Source organism: Hipposideros armiger, unplaced genomic scaffold (assembly GCF_001890085.2).
Source record: "Hipposideros armiger isolate ML-2016 unplaced genomic scaffold, ASM189008v1 scaffold_383, whole genome shotgun sequence".
NCBI classification, from domain to species: Eukaryota; Metazoa; Chordata; class Mammalia; order Chiroptera; family Hipposideridae; genus Hipposideros; species Hipposideros armiger.
In genome coordinates, this window is record NW_017731733.1 from 770128 (window position 1) to 795413 (window position 25286).

Sequence of the window (25286 nt, forward strand, 5' to 3'; positions counted from 1 at the left end):
TGTTCTGTGGATCATTTCTGCAGGGATAACTTAAACCAAAGGAAAAGAAACATTGCTAGATTCATTTATCACTATAACTGTATAATGTCAAACAGGAGGCTGTCAGTCAAAGACTACAGTGAAAATTCATTTCTAAAACTTGTAACCCATAGTTAAAAAAAAATCTAGGGCCGGCCGGGTGGCTCCATTGGTTAGAGCATGAGCTCTGAGCAACAGGATCGCCAGTTCAATTCCCAAATGGGCCAGTGAGCTGTGTCCAAGCTGAGTTGCTACTGAGCCATCACCAGATGGCTCAGCTTGTGAAAGTGCATGCTATTAACAACAAGGTTGCCGGTTCGACTCTCGCATGTGATGGTGGGCTGCACCCCTTTCTGCAATTAGACTGGAAAAAAATGTAGACTAGACTTGGAGCTGAGCTGTGCCCTCCACAACTAAGATTGAAGGACAACAACTTGACTTGGAGCTGAAAAAACTCAATGTTCCCTTCCCCAATTCCCCAACACTGTTCCCTTCCCCAATTCTCCAATAAAATCTTAAAAAAAAAAATCTTGCCAAAGTTAAAAAACAAACAAACGTGTCTTCCCATTAATTACAAATAGCTAAAGTATCACTGAGGCCTTGTTACCATATTTATTCACTGTCTTGTTCTCACAGAACACAGAATAGTTCAAAACACAAAGGTAATCAATATTTCTAGCAGACTAAACAAGAATATGCTTATTTTCTTAAATTAGTTTCCAACTAACACAATGAGGAAAATTTGACAGAAAGGTAAAAAATGTCTTGCTCCTTACCTTCATAACCTCTAGAGCACAAATCGTCTGTGGTTCCATAGATCTTCCATCTGCTCCATAAGCCCGATCCCTTGTAAAGCATAATATTCTTTTCTTGTCTATTGCCATAGTTAAAAAATAAATCTTCATCCTTGATCCCCAAAAGCGTGTCATTTTTGCACTCCCATTTCTGAAATAAGCTGTTCGAGTCACAGGCATAGAGAGTGACAGCAACCCAATCTGTTTTTGATGGCACCCCCAAGCATAATTTAAATGCAACACTCATAATCTGAGACTCAGACACCCATCGGAATTTCTGTGCTTCGCTGTCCGGGTTGCAAACTGCTGTTTGGACTGCACTGGGGTTTAATGCTTCCACACAGCGCTTGTGATCTTCATTATATATTAAAAACTGCCTTGTGTCTGTTAAAGAAAATAAAGAAGAAGAAAAAAAGGGTGTTTAAGGGGATACATGCAACAAAGACAATAGTTTCGGTCAAAAATTGCTAAGATTCCCCTTAACCTAAAGACTTAGGATCACAGGAAACAGGGTGAAGCTGGCTCTGCTTGGGCCAGCTCAGCTCCCTCTGGGGGGATCCCTGAGGCTGGAGAGAGAGACTGGGTGGAGGGGCCTCTCTTGAAATCATGTGGCTACTTGGCGATAGGCTGGAAATCTTCAGGATACCCTCGTTCATTATGAGGAGCACTATGGAAAGGCTTGTATACACATACACTAATTGTAATGGAGTAAACATAAACAGTAGCTAATAGCAAAAGAAATAATACCCAATGGAGAAAAGGAAATCTGGATATGAATATAACACACTATAAAATTCAATATTTACATGTATTTCCTGGGATAGGATTTTTGATGTTTGACTCATCCTTACCCTCTTTGAGATACATGAAACGTATACATGATTATTCTAAGGATAACACGAGAGAGGTTTTTGTAACTTAAAAAATAATTTCATTTTAGGGAATTTTACCTTCCTTTTGGTCTAGAATAAATTTTTGAACTAAGTGCTTTCTGGGTAGTCCAGACAAGGGCAACAAGAGAAGTTTTTGATTTGGTTTGGTTTTCCTTTCCAACAATAGGTAACTCAGAGACCTACTGTCGAGATATGTTAGTAGCTGTTATGTATTTTAACTTTTGATTTCTTGGCATACACAGTCTAGCCTTCATATAAAAAAAGAGATGAAAATATATTTAAAAGTATAATTATTTGTGAATTTTGCAGTGAAGGTTAAGTAAATGTAAGTTTTATATCATTTAAGGTAATATTTATGAGAATAACTTCACAAATAACTATTTTTTATACTTGTAATTCAGGGCTGGTGATTTAAATAAATATATGTGGATGACTTATGCTTAGAGTACATAGCTGCTAGTTAGCAAAACTCAACTTCCTCTTGGCAAAAAAAAGAAAAAGAAAAAAAGGATATGGTAAGCATATTTTTTTTCCTTAAATCAAAATTGAATTCATGTAAAGGTTTGTCTTTTCTGTTGCTATTGTTTACTTTTTTAAGAATAGACAAATGAATTATTTTAAGTTTGTTACATAAATATAAACACTTCTTATGAAGTTTTACTAAATTCCTTCTACGTAAGTGTTTCTTTCAAAATGAGCTGGTGGTATAGCAGAAGTCTGAGGGTCTGACTAACTGTGCTCATTATTTCATTTATTTATTTTTTAAAGATTTTATTGGGGAATTGGGGGAGGGGAACAGAGTTGGGGAATCGGGGAAGGGAAACAGACAATTTGCTGTCCTTTTGTTCTTCAGTCTAGTGGAGGATGTCACTTCACTAGCCCATCTTAGTATTATCATTGCGCTCTTCTCAGGTGAGGCAGATCAGTTGCAGGCCATTGGACGGCCCCTCACGGCGGCTCTTGGCAGCTCATGCTGGCTGCCAGCCACTCACGCCCTCTGCCAGCCAATCACGGTAGCATATGGCAGCCTACTGCAGCTTCACTGCAGCCTATGCCATAGTCGATGACTCACAGCAGCCCAGCTCCAGGTCGAGCTGTTGTTCACCATCTTAGCTGTAGAGGGTGCAGCATCACTGGCCCTCATGTGGGATCCGAACCAGGGCCCTGCTCCTCAGAGCTGGTGTTTCAAGCCAACTCTTAACCAACGCACCAATCAGCAGGCCCTGTGCTCATTATTTTTAATTTAAATCACACCAGTGAAACAGAACAAAGTCATAATTGCACCACTAGCAGAGTCCCTCACTATTTGACAAAGCCCGTTTATAAGCCAAATTCTATTTAATGTCCTCCACACCCCTGTGAGGTTAGCAACACTTAATGCTCTGAGGTCAGTGCTTGGACCACCAACTCAGACCTTATAATGGATCTTTGCCTCAAAAACTTATTTTCTCCTGCCACACTCCTATAACTGCTCTTGTCCCACTCTCATTAGCCGTCTCTTGTCTCTGTCTTGTCTGGGTTCCTGATTCAGCACTGCTTGGAACTTCTGCCTGGGTTTCTCATTTCTGCTGGTTTGATTTCTTGTAATCAGGGCTCAGTAGAGACTGATTTCAGAACACCTGCTTCTGTTGACTTCCTTGGAGTTGACATCTGTCAACCCAACATGCAATGCTGGACTGAATCTCCTCCCATCAAGCTGAACTCCTGCCTGGGCTCCATCTCATTTTGTTTCTGCCCATGTCCTAGCATGACAAAAAGAGGATCCTTCTGCATTGACAATAAAATTAAGGATTTAATAATATGCTGCTTTGTTTACAATGGAGCACAGGAAATTGGAAAATAAAAAGCTTTAAAAAAAAAAGAGTTACTATGATAATTTACCATATACCAATGTACATCTAGGCTCCTCTAATGTAAAACGGTAATGAACTCTGAACACTGTCATATATATCTGTAACTTAACTATACTGCCCATTATATTTCATTTGTGTTTGCTATTCCACCTAGACTTTTCCTATCGTTTTCCTACCTAGACTGATCGTACACTTTTCAGATAGTTTTCCTCAGTAACATCTCATCATCAATAATAAATATCTCTTCCATCTCATACTTCAGTCATTTTATTGTATTGTCAAGCAGCCAACACGTATTAATACCCAAATCCAGTCAACTAACCAGTTGTTAACCAGCCATTTAAATTAAGGTACTTGACACCTGGCCTTGGCATGCCCTGTACCTCTTGCTAAGCAGCCCCAAGCCCTGCACTAGGAGCAGCCAGCCTCAATTCATAGCTTAGCCTCTTGCAGGCACCTCTAAGCCCAGCAAGTGGTAGCCATCTGCAGATGGCTTTGTGGCTCATGCCACGTGGTCCTGGGCAGGGCACAGGTGGAGGCTGAACTTAGCCTGTGGAAGGGCACCTCCCAAGAGGACCTGGGACTGGCACACCCAGTGGCTAGCTTTGGACCTAGCCAGAGAACCACCAGGCCATCTTCACAGACAACACACCAGAAGGGTAGACGGGGCAGGCACCAGGGCCCCACCAAAGTGAATCCTACACTGTAGGGTCAGCCCCTACACAACAGCTCTTCTACTATAGTCATGACCAGGCCTCACAACCAATCAGCATGAGGGTCAATCACTCCCAGTGACATGTGCAATCAAAGCTCAACTACAACAGAAGAGCAAACAGAAACCACACAGTGCACACACCTGGAGCACCCAGCTCAGGTGACCAAGGAAATACACCACTGAGCCCCACAGCACACCTACTACATAAGGCCACTGTACTAAGACCGGGAGATAGAGCAACCCTACCTAATACATAGAAACAAATATAAGTAGGCAGCCAAATTGGGGAGACAAAAAAAACATGTCCCAAAGTAAAGAACAGAACAAAGATTTTTAAAAAATTTTTTTAAAGAACTAAACAAAATGGAGACAAGCAATCTAGCAGATGCAGAATTCAAAACACTGGTTATAAGATGCTTAATGATCTCAGGGAGAACTTCAACAAAGAGACAGGAAACATTAAAATGGAGATAGAAAACATAAAAAAGAACCAATCAGAAATAAAGACTACAGTAACTCAAATGAAGAATACATTAGAGGGAATCAACAGCAGATTAGATGAAGCAGAGGATCATATCAGCAATTTGGAAGATAAGGTATAGAAAACACCCAATCAGAAAAGAAAAAAGAAAAAAAAGAATCCACAAAAATGAGAATAGTTTAAGGGGTCTCTGGAACAAAATCAAGCATAGCAACATTTGCACCATAGGGGGGACCAGAAGGAGAAGCAGGAGAGCAGGAAATTGAAAACCTATTTGAAGAAATAATGATGAAAAAATCCCTGGCAAAGAAAATAAACATACAAGCCCAGAAAGGGCAGAGAGTCCCAAACAAGATGAACCCAAAGAAGCCCACACCAAGACATCATAATTAAAATGCCAAAGGTTAAATACAAAGAGAGAATCCTAAAAGCAGCAAAAGAAAGGTAGTTACATACAAGGGAGCTCCCATAAGACTGTCAACTGATTTCTCAACAGAAACTTTGCAGGATAGAAGGGATTGGCAGGAAATATTCAAAGTGATGAAAAGCAAGGATCTATAACCAAGATTACTCTATCCAGCAAAGCTACCATTAAAATTGAAGGAGAGATGAAGAGCTTCCCAGACAAGGAAAAGGTAAAAGCATTCAGAACCACCAAACCAGTATTACAAGGAATCTTAGAGGGACTTCTTTAAGAAAAAGAAGAAAAAATGATAAAAAATATGAACAATAAAATGGCAATATCTATATATCTATCAACAATTACTTTCAATATAAATGGATTAAATGCTCCAGTCAAAAGACATAGGGTGGCTGAATGGATAAGAAAACAAGACCGGTGCTTATGCTGTCTACAAGAGTCTCACTTCAGATCAAAAGACACACACAGACTGAAAGTAAAGGGATGGAAAAAGATATTTCATAAAAATGGAATTGGAAAAAAAAATGCTGGAGTAGCAATACTTATACCAGACAAAATAGACTTTAAAACAAAGGCAAAGAAGAGACAAAGAGACAAATATCCAGTAATCCCACTTTTGGGTACATATCCGAAGAAACACAAAACGCTACTTGGAGGGGACGTGTGTATTCATATGTTCATTGCAGCATTATTTACAATGGCCAAGATGTGGAGGCAACCTGGGTGTTCATCAATGGATGAATGGATCAAGAAGGTACAGTAGAATATTATTCAGCCATTAAAAAAATGAAATCTTGCCATCTGCATCAACATGGATGGATCTAGCAGGTATTGTGCTGAGTAGAGTAAGTTAGACAGAGAAAGACAAATGCCATATGATTTTGCTTATATGTGGAATCTAAAGAACAAAATAAATGAACAAACAAAATAGAAATAGAGTCAAAGATACAGAGGACATTTTGATGATTGCCAGATGGGAGAAGGATTGGAAGTGGTAGGGAAAAAGGTGAAGGGATTAAGATGTACAAATTGGTAGTTACAAAATAGTCATGGGGATGTAAAGTACAGCATAGGGAATATAGCCAATAATATTGTAATAACTATGTATGGTGTGAGATGAGTACTGGATTTATCAGGGTGATCACTTCATAAATTACATAAATGTCTAATCATTATGTCAGACATCTGAAACCAGTATAATATTGTATGTCAACTATAATTGAAAAATAAATAAATTATTTTTTAAAAAATGAAGATGCATGAGTCTTTATGTACAAATAGTGTCCCTCTTTCAGAGGTTTTAAAACTTATTTGACTTTTATTTCATGTACTTAATTTTCATCTGTAGTTCCATCTTAATTTTACTCTAAATATGATAGTATTTAATGCACAAACATCCAATCTTTTTTTTCTCATTAATGGCACCATCATTTACCCAGATCCAAAAGCCAAAGCATCTAGGAGCCATCCTGGACTTCCATCTTTCCTTCACATTCTGGAACAAAAGCACATTCTATTGACTCTACCCCAAAATGTACTGTGTTGGTTAATTTTATGCATCAACTTGGCTAGGTCTCAGAACCCAGATATTTGGTCAAATATCAGTCTAGATGAAGGGATAGATAGATGATAGATAGACAAATAGATGATAGATAGATAGATCGATAGAAGATAGATAGATAGATTATAGATAGATAGATATAGATATAGATAGATATAGATAGATAGATAGATAGATAGACAGACAGACAGACAGACAGACAGACAGATAGATAGATAGATAGATAGATAGATAGATAGACAGACAGACAGACAGACAGACAGACAGATAGATAGATAGATAGATAGATAGATAGATGGATGATAGGGTTGTTGGAAAATTCATGATGCATTTTTGCAAAAAAAACATAGAAAAAATATGTCATGACTTTTCTGACAACCATATATATATATATATATATATATATATATATATATATATATATATGTATGATTAACATTTAAATCAGTAGACTTTGAGTAAAGCAGATTATGTTCCATACTGCGGGTGGGTCTCATCCAATCAGTGGAAGGCTTTAGAGAAAACAGATTGAGGTCCCTAAAGAAGAGGAAATCGTACCTCTAGGCTGCCTTTAGGCTTGAACTGCAATATCAAGTGTTTCCTGAGTTTCCAGCATACCAGCCACCAGGATTGCATGAGCCAATTCCTTAAAATAAATTTCTCTCAAAAGATAATAGATAGATGATAGATAGATAGATAGATAGATAGATAGATAGATAGATAGATAGATAGATAGATAGATGGATGGACCTAGCTTGTCACCTGACTCCAAATTACAAAACAATTGCAAAACAAACTCATGGAATGGGTAGTTCCCACTTAGCTATAGAAAACAGTTGGATTTCTTTCTGTTTATGTAATCTCTTTAGCAGAGTGCCTGTGATGTGAATGCTTGCTCAGTAATAAAATGGTTTTCCTTTTCTTCCAGCTTTGTGGAGAGGTTTTCTAGGTTGGGAGAAGATTTTCTTTTTAGCTATAATTCTCCCAACAATTTAAACTCTTCAAAAGTGTCCTAGCGCCCACAGGATAAAAACAACCAGCCTCCATGTCACAGCTCCCTAGAGAGGGCATGATCTAGGCGGGCCACCCCTCTGCCCTCACCTCCTCCTTCTCTCTCTCCCTCACCACCTCTAGCCCCAGGGCCTTTCTGTTCCTCAAACACCTCGAAGGTCATTTCCACTTTAGAATCTTCATGTTTCAAGTTCCCTCTTTTTGGGGTGCTCATTAAGGTCCCAGCTCATGTATCAACTCCTTAGAAAGCTTAGTATCCTAATTTTACTTTTAGTTTCATAACCATCTTAAAATATATTCTTTTTAAAACATTTTGTGTACTTATGTTTTGTTTGTGTCTCTCTACTGAAATGTAAATTCCATGAAAGGAAAGACTGTATCTTTCTGGTTCAGTGCTGTATTCTCTCTTTGGGGAGCATAAGAATCTTAACAAATAATAGCTGAATGAATATTATGCAACTGTATTTTATGCAAAAAAAAATAAAGAATATTTATTAAACCTGAAGCATCTCCACTAGTAACCCAGATACATTGCTTTACTTAACAATTGATTAATGATGATGAGTCTATTTACTACTACTGTTCTCCCTGAAAGTTTATTTTTACCAAAGAGCCATTTATACATGTTCATACTTATGAAAGGAGCACTTGGAAATGAAATGCTTCTATTTCAATACAATCTTATCTATTCGTGTTTCCTTTATTTATCTTTGACACTAGGAAGCAGTGCAAGTTTGATATTGCCTTTGCCAGACAATACGAGGAAATGTAAGATTATCATTTTATGGTCCTACATCGCTACATTATTCATCTCCCCAACTGGTCAACATGTAGTTTTGCTTTTATCATTGTTTCTGTGCAATGGCTCTGATTTGAAATGTCATACTTCTCCCTCTTAAAGCAATTCAAGGCCTTAACCAAAAGGCAACATGTAGTATTTTTGCCACTCTTAACCACACCAATGCTTTATATGTATACATATTCTAATTTTTTGTGTTTATACTAATTAAATTGTTGTAATACAAATATTGCAAACAGGCTGAACAAATGAGGACAGGTGGATAGCTACATTCATTTCTCTGCAATCTCATTTATGGGCTTGAATGTGTGTGTGTGTGTGTGTGTGTGTGTGTGTGTGTGTGTGTTTCATACACATCAGAAATTTATTTACAGCATTGAAGAGAACCTCCTTCCATCTTCACTCTATCTTACTAATCTCACCTTTACTTTTCAATAAATATGTGCCAGGCACCATGCCAGTGACAATGCAAAGGCAAACGAGAGACAAGTTCCCTACCACACGGAGCTCACACTCTGTTGTGGTTAATTCAAGGGCAGAAAAAGCAAAGGTCGAAATACGTTGAGGAAAGAAGCAATACATTTCAACCCCATTTCTCAGGTTAAAAATAACTGATATCCAATAACATGGACATGGATTTTCTTCTAAGTGTGTTTTAAATTATTCCATAACTTTGAGCAAGTAATTAAAATTCCAAACGTGCTAGCAAAGAAAAATCAGGTTATGAAAGGTGACTATTTAGAGATATACTTATTATATGCTATATTCCCTTAGACATTTCTAGACTTTCCCTACTATCAATAAATAAAATGCTGACACAAAAAAGAAAAGACCTCTGGAAGATAAAGAGGCCGGATACGAGGAAAGCAAGTGGGTATTTTGTAGCAGATACTGCCAGAATTGTACTTATTTCTTCTTGCTTTTGCTGTTCAGTACGTGCCAGCCTCACTCCCAGTGTTGGCACCACATCATTGAGCATGGGGCCTTTTGTGGCCCTGATAGTCCTTATGCCCACACACTGCAAAGATGAGAAGGGTCAGAGAACTAATGTCCCCTTAGTGTAGCACTTTGGCAGTGACCAATGGGACGCGTGAGCAGCCCAAGTCCCTTGTGCCCTGGGTGGGATGACTCAGAGACACAGATCTACGCTGTCCCCCAGAGCACCCCAGAAGGGCTGAGCTCCGGTTGTCCCCAGTGGTTACTGGCTTCTTATACACCCTTTATCGGTGCCTTCCTACCTGGTCTCACCATCCTATCCTCCGCCAGTGTTTCCTGGGGCCGACTCCCAAATAAACTACTTCACTCAAATGGTTGTCAGAGGTCGGCGTCTTCAGCAACCCAAACTAAGAAACTTGTCCACGAGTCTCAGTCAATGAGCGTAAAACCTACATGTGCTTCCCCAAAGAACTGAAATTAAGTGAAAAACAAATATGTATCATGTACTTAGTATATGCAAAAAAAAAAAACTATGCTTAGCGCTGGGGGCAGGGGAAAGCTACGATCACACTGCTAGGTTTTGCAATACTGAACAAAAGAAGGAAGGAAAAATTGAAAAATATTTTATTTTTCACTTCAATCCATTCATTCATCAACTCTCAGACAACCTACTACTACTGTAAGTCACTGCATTTGGCCATTGAAGGAGGTAACAATATGAATCTAATATGGGTTTTGACCTCAAGAAGAAAAACAGAGGCCAGGAGTGAGAAACTCTACCAGCTTCCCGCCTCCCTCCATGAAGATACGACTATCTACACCCTCCCTGGGGTTCATTCACTCCCATCTCAGTAGATTTCCCTCAGCCTGCTGATCGCTTTACCTGTGTCCTGTATTCCATTCCCTCCTGCCTCTTTACTCACTATCATTTCCTTTCTCTCCTATATCTTCAACCTCATAATGCCAGCCTCTCCCTCAATTTTAAGACAAACAAACAAAGCCCATAGGTAAGACATTGCCACTACACCCCTCCTTCTTCTTCCATTCATAGCCATACTAACCAATGAATGATCTTGGTGTATCGTGTCAACCTGATCATGACACAATCACTGGCTGTGTGACCTTCGTCAAGTTTCTCAACTACTCTGTACTTCCCTTTCCCCATCTGAAACATGAGGGGGAAATCACAGGACCTGCTGGTTGTTTGTGAGAATTAAATGAGCTCATCCAAGTAAAACGCTTAGAACAGCTCTGACACATAGAAATTGCTGGAGATGTGTTAGTTCATTATTATCCTTAACCTGGGAAAACCAGCCTTGAAGGCGGTGTGAAAAGGTTCAGAGCAGGATGAGACGAGAGACAGCACAGAGCTGTTGCAGCAGCCCAGAGAGAAGGACCAGACAGGGACCCAGAACTCCCATCCTCAGGAGACAGGGGGTGTGGGGGAGAGCAGTATATCCTTTGGGGTCCACAAACTTGGAAGCAAATTCAGGTTCCGCCATGCACTAGCCATGTTGCCTTAGGTAAGTTAATCCTTCTAGCCCCAATTTCCTCATCTGTAAAATGGAACCCTCAGGATCTCTGGCCGAGTTGCTGTGAACATCTCAATGGGATCATTTTATATAAATCCCCCAGCATGTCCTTATTTACATACAGGAAACACTGAAATGTTCACGGCCTCCCTTTCCCTCTAGAAGTCAAATGTCTAAACAACAGATACGAATAGAGGGACTAAGTCCTTCTTCCACACACTGTTGTTTGGAAGCACATTTATATCTTTCCTGATCAACGTACCCCAGCAGCTGGTAAATTATGTCTTAGCCTCAGTGCTGGGAGACCACGGTCAAGAATTAGCACCGGTCCTCACTGGCGAGCTGACTTCTAGCCTCAGTTTTCTCATATAGTGAAAAGCGGATGGTAACGCTTCACCTGGTTGTTGTAAGGACCTGATTACGGATCAGAAAGTGATTAACTAATGGGAGTAAGGATTTGGAAGCCCTCCGTGACCTTGCCTTGGTTTGTAATTGGAAGAATGTGTCTTAGAATCCCTCTTTCTTTCGAGGCCAGCTTCAATTCATTGTGAAAGGGTCCTTGCCTTCGTACCTCCTCCGACTTTCACCTCCGTCCCACCCAATCTCCACTAGTTTCCTCTGTGGACCAAGCTAACCATGTGATTGTCCCATTGATCAATGCTTGATGGTAGCCAAGAGGCCAGATGTCACCACTGCTGCCATTTGGACATCAGCTTCACTCCCTCTCTGCTATGCACATACACACTGCTTCTGACTCTGTTTTCCTTTGTTCAACTCCTCTTGTGGACTCTGTGACCTAGTTCTCCCTTAAGCCCTCAGGATTCAGTCTCAGAGACCAGGTGACAGGTTGTGAGTGTCCGAGGATACCTATGATCTCCAGCTCCCTTTTAAAGACACGCTCTAATTGTCTTTAACTGAATTGAGCACTTTTGATTCTTTAAAGTTCACATTTAACCATTGATGACTCTTCCTACTTAGAAATTATGTCCAACACCCTCAGAAGCTACTGAAATGTCATGCAACCAAGTGGTTGTCTTCTTACCTATATCGGCCATATCCTACATACACAGATCTCCATCTCTGAATTATAGAAAAATCAGATGTAGTTTGCAACAATAACGAGAAAAATACACAAATAGAAGAGCAATCAGAAACAAGAAAGATGTTAAGAACCTGGTTTTGCTCAATAACTGCAGAAAGTACGTCTTCAGTCTGGTATCTAAAAATGTCATATATATAAAGGAAGAAATGTCATACATATAAGTAAAGCAAAGTAGAAACATTATGAGGAAAATTTTATGAAAATTAAAACTAGTAAGGAATAGCAGCGGGGAATTGTTCTTTGAAGAAATCCTAGAATGGTATCAAACCAGTCCATCATTCATTCAGCAAACATGCATTACTTCTGTTTAATAGAAAGAACTCTCCACAGGTAGTCAGTTCTGAGTACTGGACTAGTTAGTTGTGCCACTAACTAGTTGTGAGACCCTGGAAAGATCACTTAACCTGTCAGGACCTTGACAAACTGTCAAGATGAACATGGTGACGATATCTAACCCCACACTGTGTGGTCTTCTCTCACCTGTGTTAACTGCTCCCCCTCAGGACCCCCTTACTCTTTCAGAGGTAGTTTTGCAGCCAGGACTAAGCCAGGACATATATCCTCAGTTCCAGGAATTCTCCTTCAGCATTGTTTCTTAGGAAAACTCCCCTCAAAATAGTTACTATACTGCTTTTATTAGACAAATAGTTACCACTATGGGAAAACAGTCACTCCTTTTTTTTTTTAGCTGAGCCATCCTGCCACCTGTTGGCATCTCAGCGGCAGCTCAGCTCGGGCCAGGCATCGAACTGTTGTTGCTCAGAACTTGCACTCTTGAATGAGCTCTTAACCAACTGAGCCACTCTTAACCAACTGAGCCATTCAGCCAACCCATCAGTCACTCCTTTTAATAGCTAACACAGACGAAACAATGACCACAGATCATACTATGTCCAAAACAGTTTATACATTGTAACTCCTTGAATAATTGCAGCAATGAATGGGGCAGGTGATATTAAGCTCCCCAGGTGGTAGACAGGGAAGCCCAAAGCTCAAAGAAATTAAGTAGCATGCCGGTAGGGTGCAAACCATACTGCCTTAGCTTGTGTTTTTATAATCACTACTGCTTAATGCCCATTATGATTGAACAAAAAAATTCCCGGTATCGGTAGCTTCTGTCTTCCCTATGCACTTCCAGTCCTGCCCCCACCATCTCAGCAGGGCTTGGAGTGCCATTGGCACAGACCATGCACTGACAGCCTTCGTTGATTTGAGAGAAATAAAGAAGAGTCTGGAGCCAAATATGCAACGTCGAAATGCCTTCTATCTCATCTCAAAAGAGAACTGGGAATGAAAACTCTTACAGGCATCCTCATTCTGAAGTTTAGGCAGGCTAAGTCTAGAGACATAGAAAAGACTCGATGATGTCTTTGAGAATTTGAAAAGCTCTGAATCTGTTCTTCATGAGTAATCACCATTTTCCAGAAAAAAAGAAACAAAACCAAAAAAAAGAAAATGAAAACATAAATCAGTCTGAACAGCTTAGACGACAGATCAGGGTGATCTTTCTAGCAACAAAAACTCTGAATGATTAAAATAGTTCACAGGGAAAAAAAAAGACAAACTGTGGAAAACAAATGGAATGACTTTTAGGGGGAGGGGGGAGTAATCTGTGATCCTGTCTTTAGACCTACAAGCTGCCCTCCTTTCAGCCCCAAAACGCTCAGACGATATTTCTTAGGGGTGAGAAATATTGTGAAATGAAAACTAGAATGCACACACTGTCGAGGTACTCCCTCTAAGAATAAAGCAGAGAAGGAACAACAGGAGAGAAGAGAAACCAGGAGGCAGACACGGCTTCTGTGGGGCTGGGGACCAGGGGACACCTCCGACCTGAGGAGCAGTTCCCCCACCCCCACCACCCCAGGCTCTGCTTTCAGGCCTGGCATCCAGGCAGAGGCAACAGTTTCCTGCAGAGTTGGTGGTGCACAGCAGTTTTGCCTCCTCCTCACCACAGGTTTTGAAAGAAATCCCTTAACCACTGACCCAAAAGAGGTGTGCTGCAGACCCCAGGCCCTGAGTCAGAGAGCCTCCACCTGGGAGCTGACTTACCTAACAGCTGCACAGCAACTGGAATGAGAATCAGGAAAATCAGGGGCAGGAGCAGCCTCATGGCTCAGAGTTTATTCTTTTCTTCCAGGGATGGAGGAGAGGGGGTAAAAAGCATCCAAAACAATGAAGACACTGGGCCACCCCTTCCCCTCCTCAATCCTCCGAGCTGCCCTGCTGAAAAGTAGGGTGGGGGAAGTTCTCACTTTTAAAGGGCTTCTGAAATTAGGGAAAACCTCCAATAAGGAGATATCCTGTCACATGAGGGTGGTTGGAAAAACAGGAATTCAAAGTTACAACTTTGCTTCGTAAGCTAACTTCTGAGAAGAGCAGACACAGAGGAAGAGGAGAAGAGGACACGTGTGTGAGAAGGGTGAGGAGGGGTGAGGGGAGGTGAGAGGGCGATGGCGAGAAAGGAGGAGCCAGGGCTGGCCTACTGGAAGGGAGGAAGTGAAACAGCTCTGGACCTCACCGCCTTCTCAGATGGGGCTGTGTGGAGAGCACCCTGGAGGCCATTACCTGAGCGGAAAAGCTGGGGACGCAGTTGAATCCAGGGTCCCCTCGGCAGACAACCCCCACTCTAAAGGGACAGGTCCAGGGTGGCCACGTTTTCTTGAGGGCTGAATCTGATCCCCCTCCTTCTCCACAGTCCGGGCTTAGAGTATCTCTTTTTTCTTAGAAAGTTTTAAAAAGAAACAGTCCACCTGGAGCTTTGTTCCTTTAGCTAGAATCATAGTGAAAGAGAGGGTAAAGTTAAGGGAATCGCAGGAAAGCCAGGAGGGAAACAGTTCTAGAAGTCTTTGTCCTGAAAGTTCTCTAGAGAGTCGGAGTAAACTTGGAGAAGGGCTTTGTAATCAAGCCTTGCTGCCCATCCTCAGCCATACTGACCGTCTTCACGTTTGGTTGGGTCTCCTTGCTAGGAGAAAACCTGCCCCTTTGGTTGAAAACAGAGGTATTCTTCACACTACAGGTGGAATTTTTTCTTACAGAAAAACAGTAAAAGACCTTTCATTGAGCACCCTATTAATCCCTGAATATATCCATTTTATTATTTTTCAGAAGTAAAACGTGAATTAAGAACATTGTGAAGCAGATATTAGTAGTTAAATAGCCGACCCACAACTGGCTGGCATACGGGAAATGTTAGCAAATTCAAAAAGGAGCTGCTGGAAACACTGTTTTGAAATTTTAAATGAATAGTTAATCTTCTAGTGGAAACTTCTGAGATTCATCATCTTTATGATAAAGTTATAAACTTTTCATCCTAATAAGAAATATCATTCTCCTACTGTTCTTTTGTGTGTTTTGTTTTGTTTTAATATCCTATATTTAAGATTATTCTGACAGGAGGAAAAAGACGGTGAAAATGTAGGACACAGGATAAATGTTTCTTTTTCACTAAGACTGTGATTGCCTGACAAAAAGAAAAGTTGATTACAAAACAGAGCAGATGAAACAAAAATGTTTCTTTCTAAAACACTGCTTCACTAATTTATCATGAAAAAAATTTAAATGAGTTTTGCATGCTTTTAAATGTAAATAAATTATTTAAATTCAAAAAGTGTGGCCTAATTTGGATTTATATCAATTTCAGAAGCACATAAAATTTAACTGAATTCTCTCTACACTCACATTCAGGGTTTTTGGGTTTTTGTTTTGTTTTTATTTTAATACACAGATGTGTCATATGACCAACCAGGATGAGTGGTAAAAATCTGTGCTTTTCAAACAAAAGGAAGCCAACTATCTCATAAAGAATTTACCCCATGGCCTTGACCTTACTCAAACAAAGGTTTATCAGGCTAGAAGAGGGTGACCAGTTCATTCCACCTAAACAATTATTGAACTGACAGGAACTGGGTGAAGTTAACTATTTTGGACTCGGGGCTCTAGCAGAAAACTTGGAGCATCCAGTGGAGAGCTGGATGGAGAGGCTGATAAATTTCAGTGATTTCAACCTTTTCCCTGTGGTAGTGTAGTGGCTACCATTTTCCACCCCCCATCTTTGTGGCAGGCAGCAGTGAGGGTGACAGATTGAGTTTCTGGTGCAGCTTGCTGGAGACAGGGTGGACAATAAGGACCTTGTCCTCCAAACATCAGAGTTGTGTGTTCTAGAAGACGTAAACCTATAAAACTTTTAGAAAAAAAAAAATCAGGAAAGGTCTTCACAACATTGCATTTGGCAATGTTTCTTTTTGTTGTTCTTTTTTTTTTTTTTGACATGACACCAAAAGCACAGACGACAACAACAACAAAAATAGATAAATTGGGCTTCATCAAAATTAAAAACTTGGTGCATCAAAGGCCGCTATTAAAGGAGTGAAAAGACAATCCACAGAATGGGAGAGCATATTTGTAAATCATATATCTAATAAGGGACTAACTTTCTTATCCAGAAATGTATAAAGGAGTACAACTCAACGGTAAAACAACGAAACAATGCATTGTACCAAAACAATCTTTGTGCTTTGCTGGTGGGAATGTAAAATGGTACAGTCACCATGGGAAACAGCTCGGCGGTTCCACAAAAAGTTAAACCTAAATTGCCACATGATTCAGCAATTCCCCTCCTAAGTATATAGTCAAAACAATTGAAAACAGAGACTCAAACAGATACCAGTGCCCACAGCAGCATTATCCACAGTAGCCAAAAGATAGAGGCAACCCAAATGTCTATCAGCAGATGAATGAATAAACAAAATGGGAGAATGGGCATTATTGTTTAATGGGTACAAAGTTCCTGCTTTGAATGATAAGAAGTTCTGAAAATGGATACTGGTGCCCATTGTGAATACTGTGAAATACTTAAAGCTACTAATTGTACATGTAAAAATGGCTAAAATGGTAAATTTTATGCTATGTATATTTTACCACAAGAAAAATAAAATCCAACTTTTACCATCTACTTTATACCCTTCTACTAAGTTTTGGTTCTGGTTTTTGCTTAGCTATTGATGATGGTGGTTGTTTTTTGTTTGTTTGTTTGTTTTTCTTTTGTTTTTCTTTTTAAACTATGAATTTGTGTAGATGGTGGTTGTTTTTTACTAGTATTTTCTTCAAGCTAAAGAAGTATTTCTATAAGATATAGGAAATCCTCATTTTTCTAAATTTGCAGGACAATTGCTGAACTATTTCATTTCCTCCTAGACTGTCTCAAACATCATGCACCTCACACCCACTCAATTCCATATAAGATGAACTTAGTGAAAGCTTTCTTTTGAAATACATAGTTCCAAGAAAATCAGCTCAACAATTTCTCTGGTAACCTGTCTATCATTTCTCATCATTCAAATTGGTAACAGAAATAGAAATTTGTTTTGTTTATGCAAGGGTATTTGTTAATGGGCAAATTTTGACTCAGTCAGAAGACAGAAGATACATTAATGCAGTTGAGTAAAAATTTAAAAACATAAATGATGAAATACTTTTTATGTCCTTATTCCTCATAATTTCCAGTCCTTACCAAAATATATCAAAACACCTATAATGCATTTGCAGTTTAATAGAAAACAATTACCTTATGCACTAAAAAAATCTTTGTATTAGATTATTGATCTAAACTTGGCTTTAATCATAATTCTCTTCAGATCATATATTTAGATTTATTGTAGTCTACAGTATATGTATGATTTGTAAGCAGACTATTTGAAAGGCCTGTGAGTTTTGTAGTTCTATAATCAATGCTATGTTTTATTAAGCATAGCACACGTCTTTATAATATACATATTTAACTTTACAAAGTAACTTAATTAGAATGTTATTTGACCCATTTAATACTTGAAAAAAATTTTAAGAATAAGATAAAAATACGTATTTTATGATCTGACAATGACCTAAACTTCATAGACAGAAATCAAGACACACACACACACACACACACACACACACACACACACACACACACAAATCAGGCTTCTTCTTCAGAACTACACCAAATATATAATGTTACTTACAATTTTTAGTAATTTAGAGTGTAAATTTTATATTTATTCACTCAAATATTCTTGAAAACCTATTCTCTAAGGTATCTAAATTTTTTTTAAAAAATACTACATTGTAGAGACAAAACACATTTCTTAAAAATCTATTAATATTTCGATTTCAATGCTGGAAAAATTACAAGTTCTTTAATAGGTACATCCTGGAAAATTAAGATTTGTGTATGTATAAATGCAAAGTTTCACAGCAAATATTACTAGAGTAAATATTATCCCCCAAAACATATAAAAATCACTTTGTAATATATTTAAGACTACACTACTTTTTAAAAAGTCTTTCTTTTTAGAGCAGTTTTGCATTTACAGTAAAATTGAGGGGAAGGTACAGAGATTTCCCAATACTCCTCTGCCCCCAAAGATGCATAGCCTCCCCCATTATCAGAGCCCTCTGTACTCTGCCTGTTCATTTTTTTCCCTCCCCACGCCACCAACCACTGATTGTTTTACTGTCTGTATAGTTTTGCCTTTTCTAGAGTGTCATATACTGTAGTTTGAATCATATAGTATATAGCCTTCTCAGATTGACTTCTTTCTTTTTGTAGTATATAATTAAGGTCCCTCTATATCTATCCATGGCTTGATAGCTCATTTCTTTTTAGCACTGAATAATAATCCATTGTTGGAATCATCACAGTTTATCCATTCCCCTATGAAGGACGTCTAGGTTGCTCCCAAGTTTGGGCATTTATGAATAGAGCTGCTAAAAACATCCATGTTCAGGTTTTTGTGTGGACATACGTTTCCAACTACGTTGGGTAAATACTAAGGAACACGATTGCTGGACGGTATGGTAAGAGTACGTTTAGTTGGGTGCAAAACCATCAAACTGGCTTCAAAGTGGTTGTACCATTTGCATTCCCACCAGCAATGAATGAGAGTTCCTGTTCCTCTTCATCTTCCCCAGCATTTGGTTGTGTCAGCACTTTGATTTTGGCCATTCTGATAGGTATGAAGTGGTGTGTCATTGTTTCAATTTGCATGTCCCCAATGACATACGATGTAGCGCATCTTTTTGCATGCTAAGTTGCCATGTGTATATTTTCTTTGGTAAGGTATCTGTTCGGGTCTTTGGCTCATTTTTAAATTGGGTTGCTCATTTTCTTATTATTGAGTTTTAAGCATTCTTTATATATTTTGGATAACAGTATCAGATATGTTTTGCAAATATTTTCTCCCGGACTTTGATTTGTCTCCGAATGCCTTTGATATGGTCTTTCACAGAGCAGAAAGTTTTTAATTTTAATGAAGTCAAGCTTATCAATTCTTTCTTTCATGGATCATGTCTGTGGTGTTGTGACTAAAGAGGCATCACCAAACCCAAAGTCTTTTAGGTGTTCTCCTATGTTATCTCCTAAGGTTTTATAGTTTTGTGTTTTCCATAGAGCCATCTTGATTTAATTTTTGTGAAGGACTTCAGGTCTATCTATAGAGTCATGTTTTTTGCATATGGATGTTCAGTAGTTCCAACACCATTTGTTGAAAGACTATCTTTTCTCCATTTTATTAGTTTTGCTCCTATGTCAAAGACGAGTAGACTATATTCATGTGAGTTTATTCTGGCTTCTGTATTCTGTTCCATTGATCTGTTTGTCTCTTCTTTTGCCAATACCATATCATCTTAATTACTGTGGCTTTATAATAAGTCTCAAACTCAGGTAATGTCAATTCTTCAACTTTGTCCTTCTCCTTTAGTACTGCGCTAACTCTCTGAATCTTTTACCAGTTTGTCAATATCCACAAAATAACTTGCTGGAATTTTGACTGGGATTGCACTGAATCTATAGATCAAGTTGTGAAGACCTGACATCTTGACAATATTTAGTCTTCCTATTCATGAACATGGAATATCTCTCCAATTACTGTTATTCTGTGATATGTTTCATTTGAGTTTTGTAATTTTCCTCATATAGTTCTTATATATTGTTAAATTTATATTTAAGTATTTCATTTTGGGGGGGTCCTAATGTAAATATTGACATGTTTTTAATTTCAAATTCCACTTGTTTATTCCTGGAACATATAAAACCAAATGACAGTTATATACATATTAATCTTCTATCTTGCAACTTTGCTGTACTCACTTATTAGTTTCAGGAGGTTTTTTTGTTTTTGTTTTTGTTTTTGTCAATTCTTACGGATTTTCTACATAGGCAACCATCTCATCTGTGAACAGAGAGTTGTTTGTCTTCCTTCCTAATCTATGTACCGTTTATTTTCTTTACTTGCTTTATTGAATTACCAAGGACTTCCAATAATCGTATAATGTTGAAAAGTAGTGGTGAACGGGGACATGCTTGCCTTGTACTTGATCTTAGTGGGACAGCTTTAAATTTATCACCATTAAGTATGATATTAGCTGTAGGTAGATTTTGTAGATAGTTTTTATCCAGTTGAGAAAACTTCCCTTTTGTTTCCTGAGATATTTTTTTTTTATCATGAATGAGTGTTGGGTTTTTTTTCAAATGCTTTTTCTGTAGCAACGGATATGATCATGTAATTTTTCTTGTTTAGCCTGTTGATGTGATAGATTACACCAATTGATTTTAGGACATTGAACTAGCTTTGCATACCTGAGATAAATCCCACTTAATTATGGTGTATAATTCTTTTTATACTTTTTTTGGATTTTATGTGCTAATATTTTGTTGAGGATTTTGTATTAATGTTCATGAGAGATATTGGTCTCTAGTTTTCTTTTCTTGTAAGGTGTCTAGTTTTAGTATTACTGTAATGCTGGTCTCATGGAATGAGTTAGGAAGTATTCCCTCCTCTTCTATCCTCTTAAAGAAATTGCAGAGAATTGGTATAATTTTTCCTTAACTGTTTGGTAGACTTCATTACTGAACAATCTGGGCCTGGTGCTTTCTGTTTTGGAAGATTATTAATTATTGGTTCAATTTCTTTAATAGATATAGACCTATTCAGGTCATCTACTTCTTCTCATGTGAGTTTTGACAGATTGTGTCTTTCAAGGAATTGGTTCACTTCATCTAGGTTATCAAATATGTGGGTATAGAGTTGTTCATAGTATTTCTTTATTATCCTTTTTAGTTTAAATGGGACCTGTTGTGATGTTCCCTCTTTCATTTCTTACATTACTAAGTTGTATCTTCTCTCTTTTTTTTCTTAGTTAGGCTTATCAATTTTATTTTTTTCAAATAAATACCTTTTGGTTCCATTGATTTCCTGCTTTATAGATTTCTGCTCTAATTTTTATTATTTCTTTTCTTCTCCTCACTTGGTATTTAATTTGCTCTTAATTTTCCTATTTTTCTAGGGTGGCAACTTAGGTTACTGATTTTAGATCTTCATTTTTTTCTAATGTATGCAATCAATGCTATAAATTTCCCTCTAAATACTGCTTTTCCTGCATCCCACAAATTTGGTAAGTTTTGTTTTTATTTTCATTCACTACAAAATATACTTTTATATCTCTTGAGATTTGTTCTCTAACCCATGTGTTATTTAGAAGTGTGTTGTTTAATCTCCACATATTTGGGGATTTTTCTGTTATCTTTCTGTTATTGATTTTCTAGTTTAATTACATTATGTTATGAGGTCAGACATTGTATAATTTCTATTCTTTTAAAGTTGTTAAAGTGTGTTTTACAGCCCAGAATGTGGTTGATCTTAGTGAATGTTCCAATATAAGCTTAAGAAGAATGTGTAGTCTGCTGTTGTTGGATGAAGACGTCTAAAATGTCAATTATATCCAACTGACTGATGGTGTTGTTGAGTTCAACTATGTCCTTACTGATTTTCTGCCTACTAAAACTGTCCACTTCTGAGAGAAGGGTGTTGACGTCTCCAACTACAATAGTGAATTCATCTATTTCTTTTTGCGGTTCTATCAGTTTCTGCCTCATCTTATTGCATGTTTTGTTGTTAAGCACATACATGTTAAGAACTGTTATTTCATCTTAGAGCATTGACTCCTTTATCATTATGCAATGCCTTTCTTAATCCCTGATACTTTTTCTTACTTTGAAGTCAGCTCTGTCTAAAATTAATACAACTACTCTTGCTTTCTACTGATTAGTGTTAGCATAGTATATTTTTCTCCATCCATTTACAGCCACCCATTAAACATCTACACGTGTCTTTATATTTAAAGAGGGTTTCTTATAGGCAATGAATAGTTAGGTCTATATGATCCACTTTGACAATCTCTGTTTTCAAGTTGGTGCATTTGGACCATTGACACTCAAAGCGATTATTGATGAAGTTGGATTAATATTTATCATATGTATCAGTTTTCTGCTTGTTCCTTGTTCTTGGTTGCTATGTTTTGTCTTTCACTCTTTTTCTGCCTTTTATGGTTTTAATTAAGCATTTTATATTATTCCATTTTCTCTCCTTCCTCAGCATGCCTATTACACTTCTTTATTCCACTTTCTTTTAGTGGTTGTCCTAGACTTTGCAACATACCATTAGAATTAATCCAAGTATACTTTTAAAATACACTAAACCACTTTATGGATAGTATGGGTACCTTATAATAAAATTATGCTAATTCCTTCCTCCAATCTCTTGTGTCATGCTGTCATTCATTTCACTTATAAATTATTGTATATAGTCATGTATATGTATACATATACATATATAAGCTATATACATAAGCACATATAATCAAATACATTGTTGCTATTATTTTGAATGAACTGTTATCTGTTAGCACAATTAAGAATAAGGAAAAGGGGGCCAACCGAGTGGCGCATTGGTTAAGAGTTGGCTTGAGACACCAGCTATAAGCAGCAGGGCCCCGGATTGGATCCCACATGAGGGCCAGTGATGCTGCGCCCTCTACAGCTAAGATGGTGAACAACAGCTTGACCTGGAGCTGGGCTACCGTGAGTGGCCGGCAGCCAGTGTGAGCTGCCAAGAGCCTCCATGAGCAGCTGTCCAATGGCTGGCAACTGATCTGCCTCACCCAGGAAGAGCGCAATGATAATACCAATATGGGCCAGTAAGCCATGTCCTCCACAACTAGATTGAAGGATAAAAGGACAGCAACTTGTCTGTTCTCCTCCCCTATTTCCCCAATAAAATCTTTTAAAAATAAAAAAATAAGAAAAAGGTTTTACGTTACCATCACTTATTCATTTTTTCATACTCTTCTTTATGTAGATCTCACAATATTGTGGGGAATCCCTATGACTGGCTTCCTCTGGAGCTTTTAACTACGAGTTATCCACATAGAGCCGCCAGAAATTTATTGATTACCATTGAGGTTTTCCTACTTGTGCGCTGGTTCCAGCTGATGAGTCTCTGCTCCTGGAAGCTGTGACTGCCTGTGTTCACCTGTCTGTCTCTCCAATCTCAGGGGCAGCAGTTTGCCCTGTGTCCTCTCCTCTCTTATGAATCCCAAAAGAGTTGATTTTCCAGTCTATTTAGCTTTTTACTTGTTTTTAGGACACCGTGGCAACTTCCAAGCTCCTTGTATGCAAAACTGGACACCAGAAGGAGCCTAAACTAGTTACTAAAGACATTTTATCAGTTATACCAAAACTTTTGTGTGTGGGTTATATAATCACAAAAACTATATAAGAGGTTCTCAAATTTGTTGAATGAATGGATAGATGAAATGTTGAAAAGAAAAACCTTCAGGATAAATATGGGAGTATATGGAAAAGTTCTTGTAAACCATTATTTACCAATCGTAGGTGTTAGTAAAACTATTAACCACAGAGACTTTGGTTTCATTTTCTTGGGGCCACTGCATAAGGATGTGCAGGATGTGCACTGCTGAAACTGAAGGGGTGCCCTTCCCTTAGGCTATCGCAATCATAGATGGCAGTCCTGAAAAATACATGGAGCACCACGATTTAGAGCTCTTGAATTAATCACTTCATGAGGCACTGGAACACCTTCTAATGTATGTGGATTTGGTTTGGGATATTTCTGGGTGTGCAGATGTGTTTCTCTGTTTGTTCACCTCTTGATTCTGCCATTTGTGGTTTCGACCAGATCACTAAAGATCCGGGAAGGTGGTTGAGAGACTTATAGCTACGAGCTGAAAACTGAGTAAACACATCTTCCCAGAAAGAAAAAGGCATGGCAACAAAAGATACGCTTAAACACAGAAGTTTTTAACAAGCAAAAATAACCCGTTTGTAAAATAAAAGGGCTTCAGCTGTATATATTTAATATTTCTTTTCATTTGTTATTTACTACATCTTTCTCTGTGGAGTACAAGTAGCTGTTTTAAGTAGTATAGCGTCTAAATAGTGTATCGTTCTTTTTGTAAATTTAATTCAATATATGTTTAATGTCTATGAAGAGTAAACCCTGTTGATACATTCACGAAGTAAAGTCCTGCTGAAAGTACCACTGCACAAGATAACCAACCATTCATTAGGCCAACAGCACCCTGCCTAGCACATAGCATTCGGCAAACTGTTTCCTTTTTCTTTTCTTCCTTATGACTATTTACAATCGTCATTCAATGAAATGGGGCCGTAATAAGAAAAACAAGACGGTTAACATTCACACATTTTAAATTTCCAACATTAACTTTTAAAAGAAAAAGGCACTAGTCTATTAAACGTATTAGAATTTTATTAAAAAATATTACTTTCCAACAATAGTCTGATCACAGATGAACTTCTGAAAATGTACCTTTCCTACAATTAACTTCACTTGAGCCTGACATTAAATGAAGACATAATTATCAGTGGGGCTCCAAATTTCCCTTGGAATAAATTACCATAAGTGTGCTACATATCCTGCCATTGTTTCACATATTCTTTCGCACAGCAAAAAACTTTTTATAAGCACACAAAAGCTATATGAGCCTTAGTACCAACAACCATTAAAGCTATGAGAATTACAATTTTAATAACATAACTTTTTTTTAAGATTTTTATTGGAGAATTGGGGGGATGGGAACAGCGCTGGGGAATTGGGGGAAGGGGAACAGACAAGTCGCTGTCCTTTTGTTCTTCAGTCTAGTTGTGGAGGACGTTGCTTCACTGGCCCAAGTTGGCACCATCGTTGCGCTCTTCCCAGGCGAGACAGATCAATAGCTGGCTTCTGGACGGCCGCTCACACTGGCTGCTGGCTACACACAGTAGCCCATGGCAACCCACTGCCACAGGGGCTGCAGCCTACACCATCGCCAGCA

General features: G+C 38.3%; 1 protein-coding gene across 1 annotated transcript in view; it reads right to left on the bottom strand.

The window, feature by feature from the left end:
• The window catches only part of MRC1 (mannose receptor C-type 1), an 80867-nt gene extending 66413 nt beyond the window's left edge, over nucleotides 1–14454 (bottom strand). Inside the window, exons 1-2 of the mRNA XM_019662941.1 lie at nucleotides 14169–14454; nucleotides 795–1196 (exon numbers count right to left, since the gene is read on the bottom strand). Coding sequence (XP_019518486.1) covers nucleotides 795–1196; nucleotides 14169–14229 — 463 coding nt within the window. The 5' untranslated portion in view covers nucleotides 14230–14454. The remainder of the gene's footprint in view (nucleotides 1–794; nucleotides 1197–14168) is intronic.
• Nucleotides 14455–25286: the final 10832 nt, after the last annotated feature.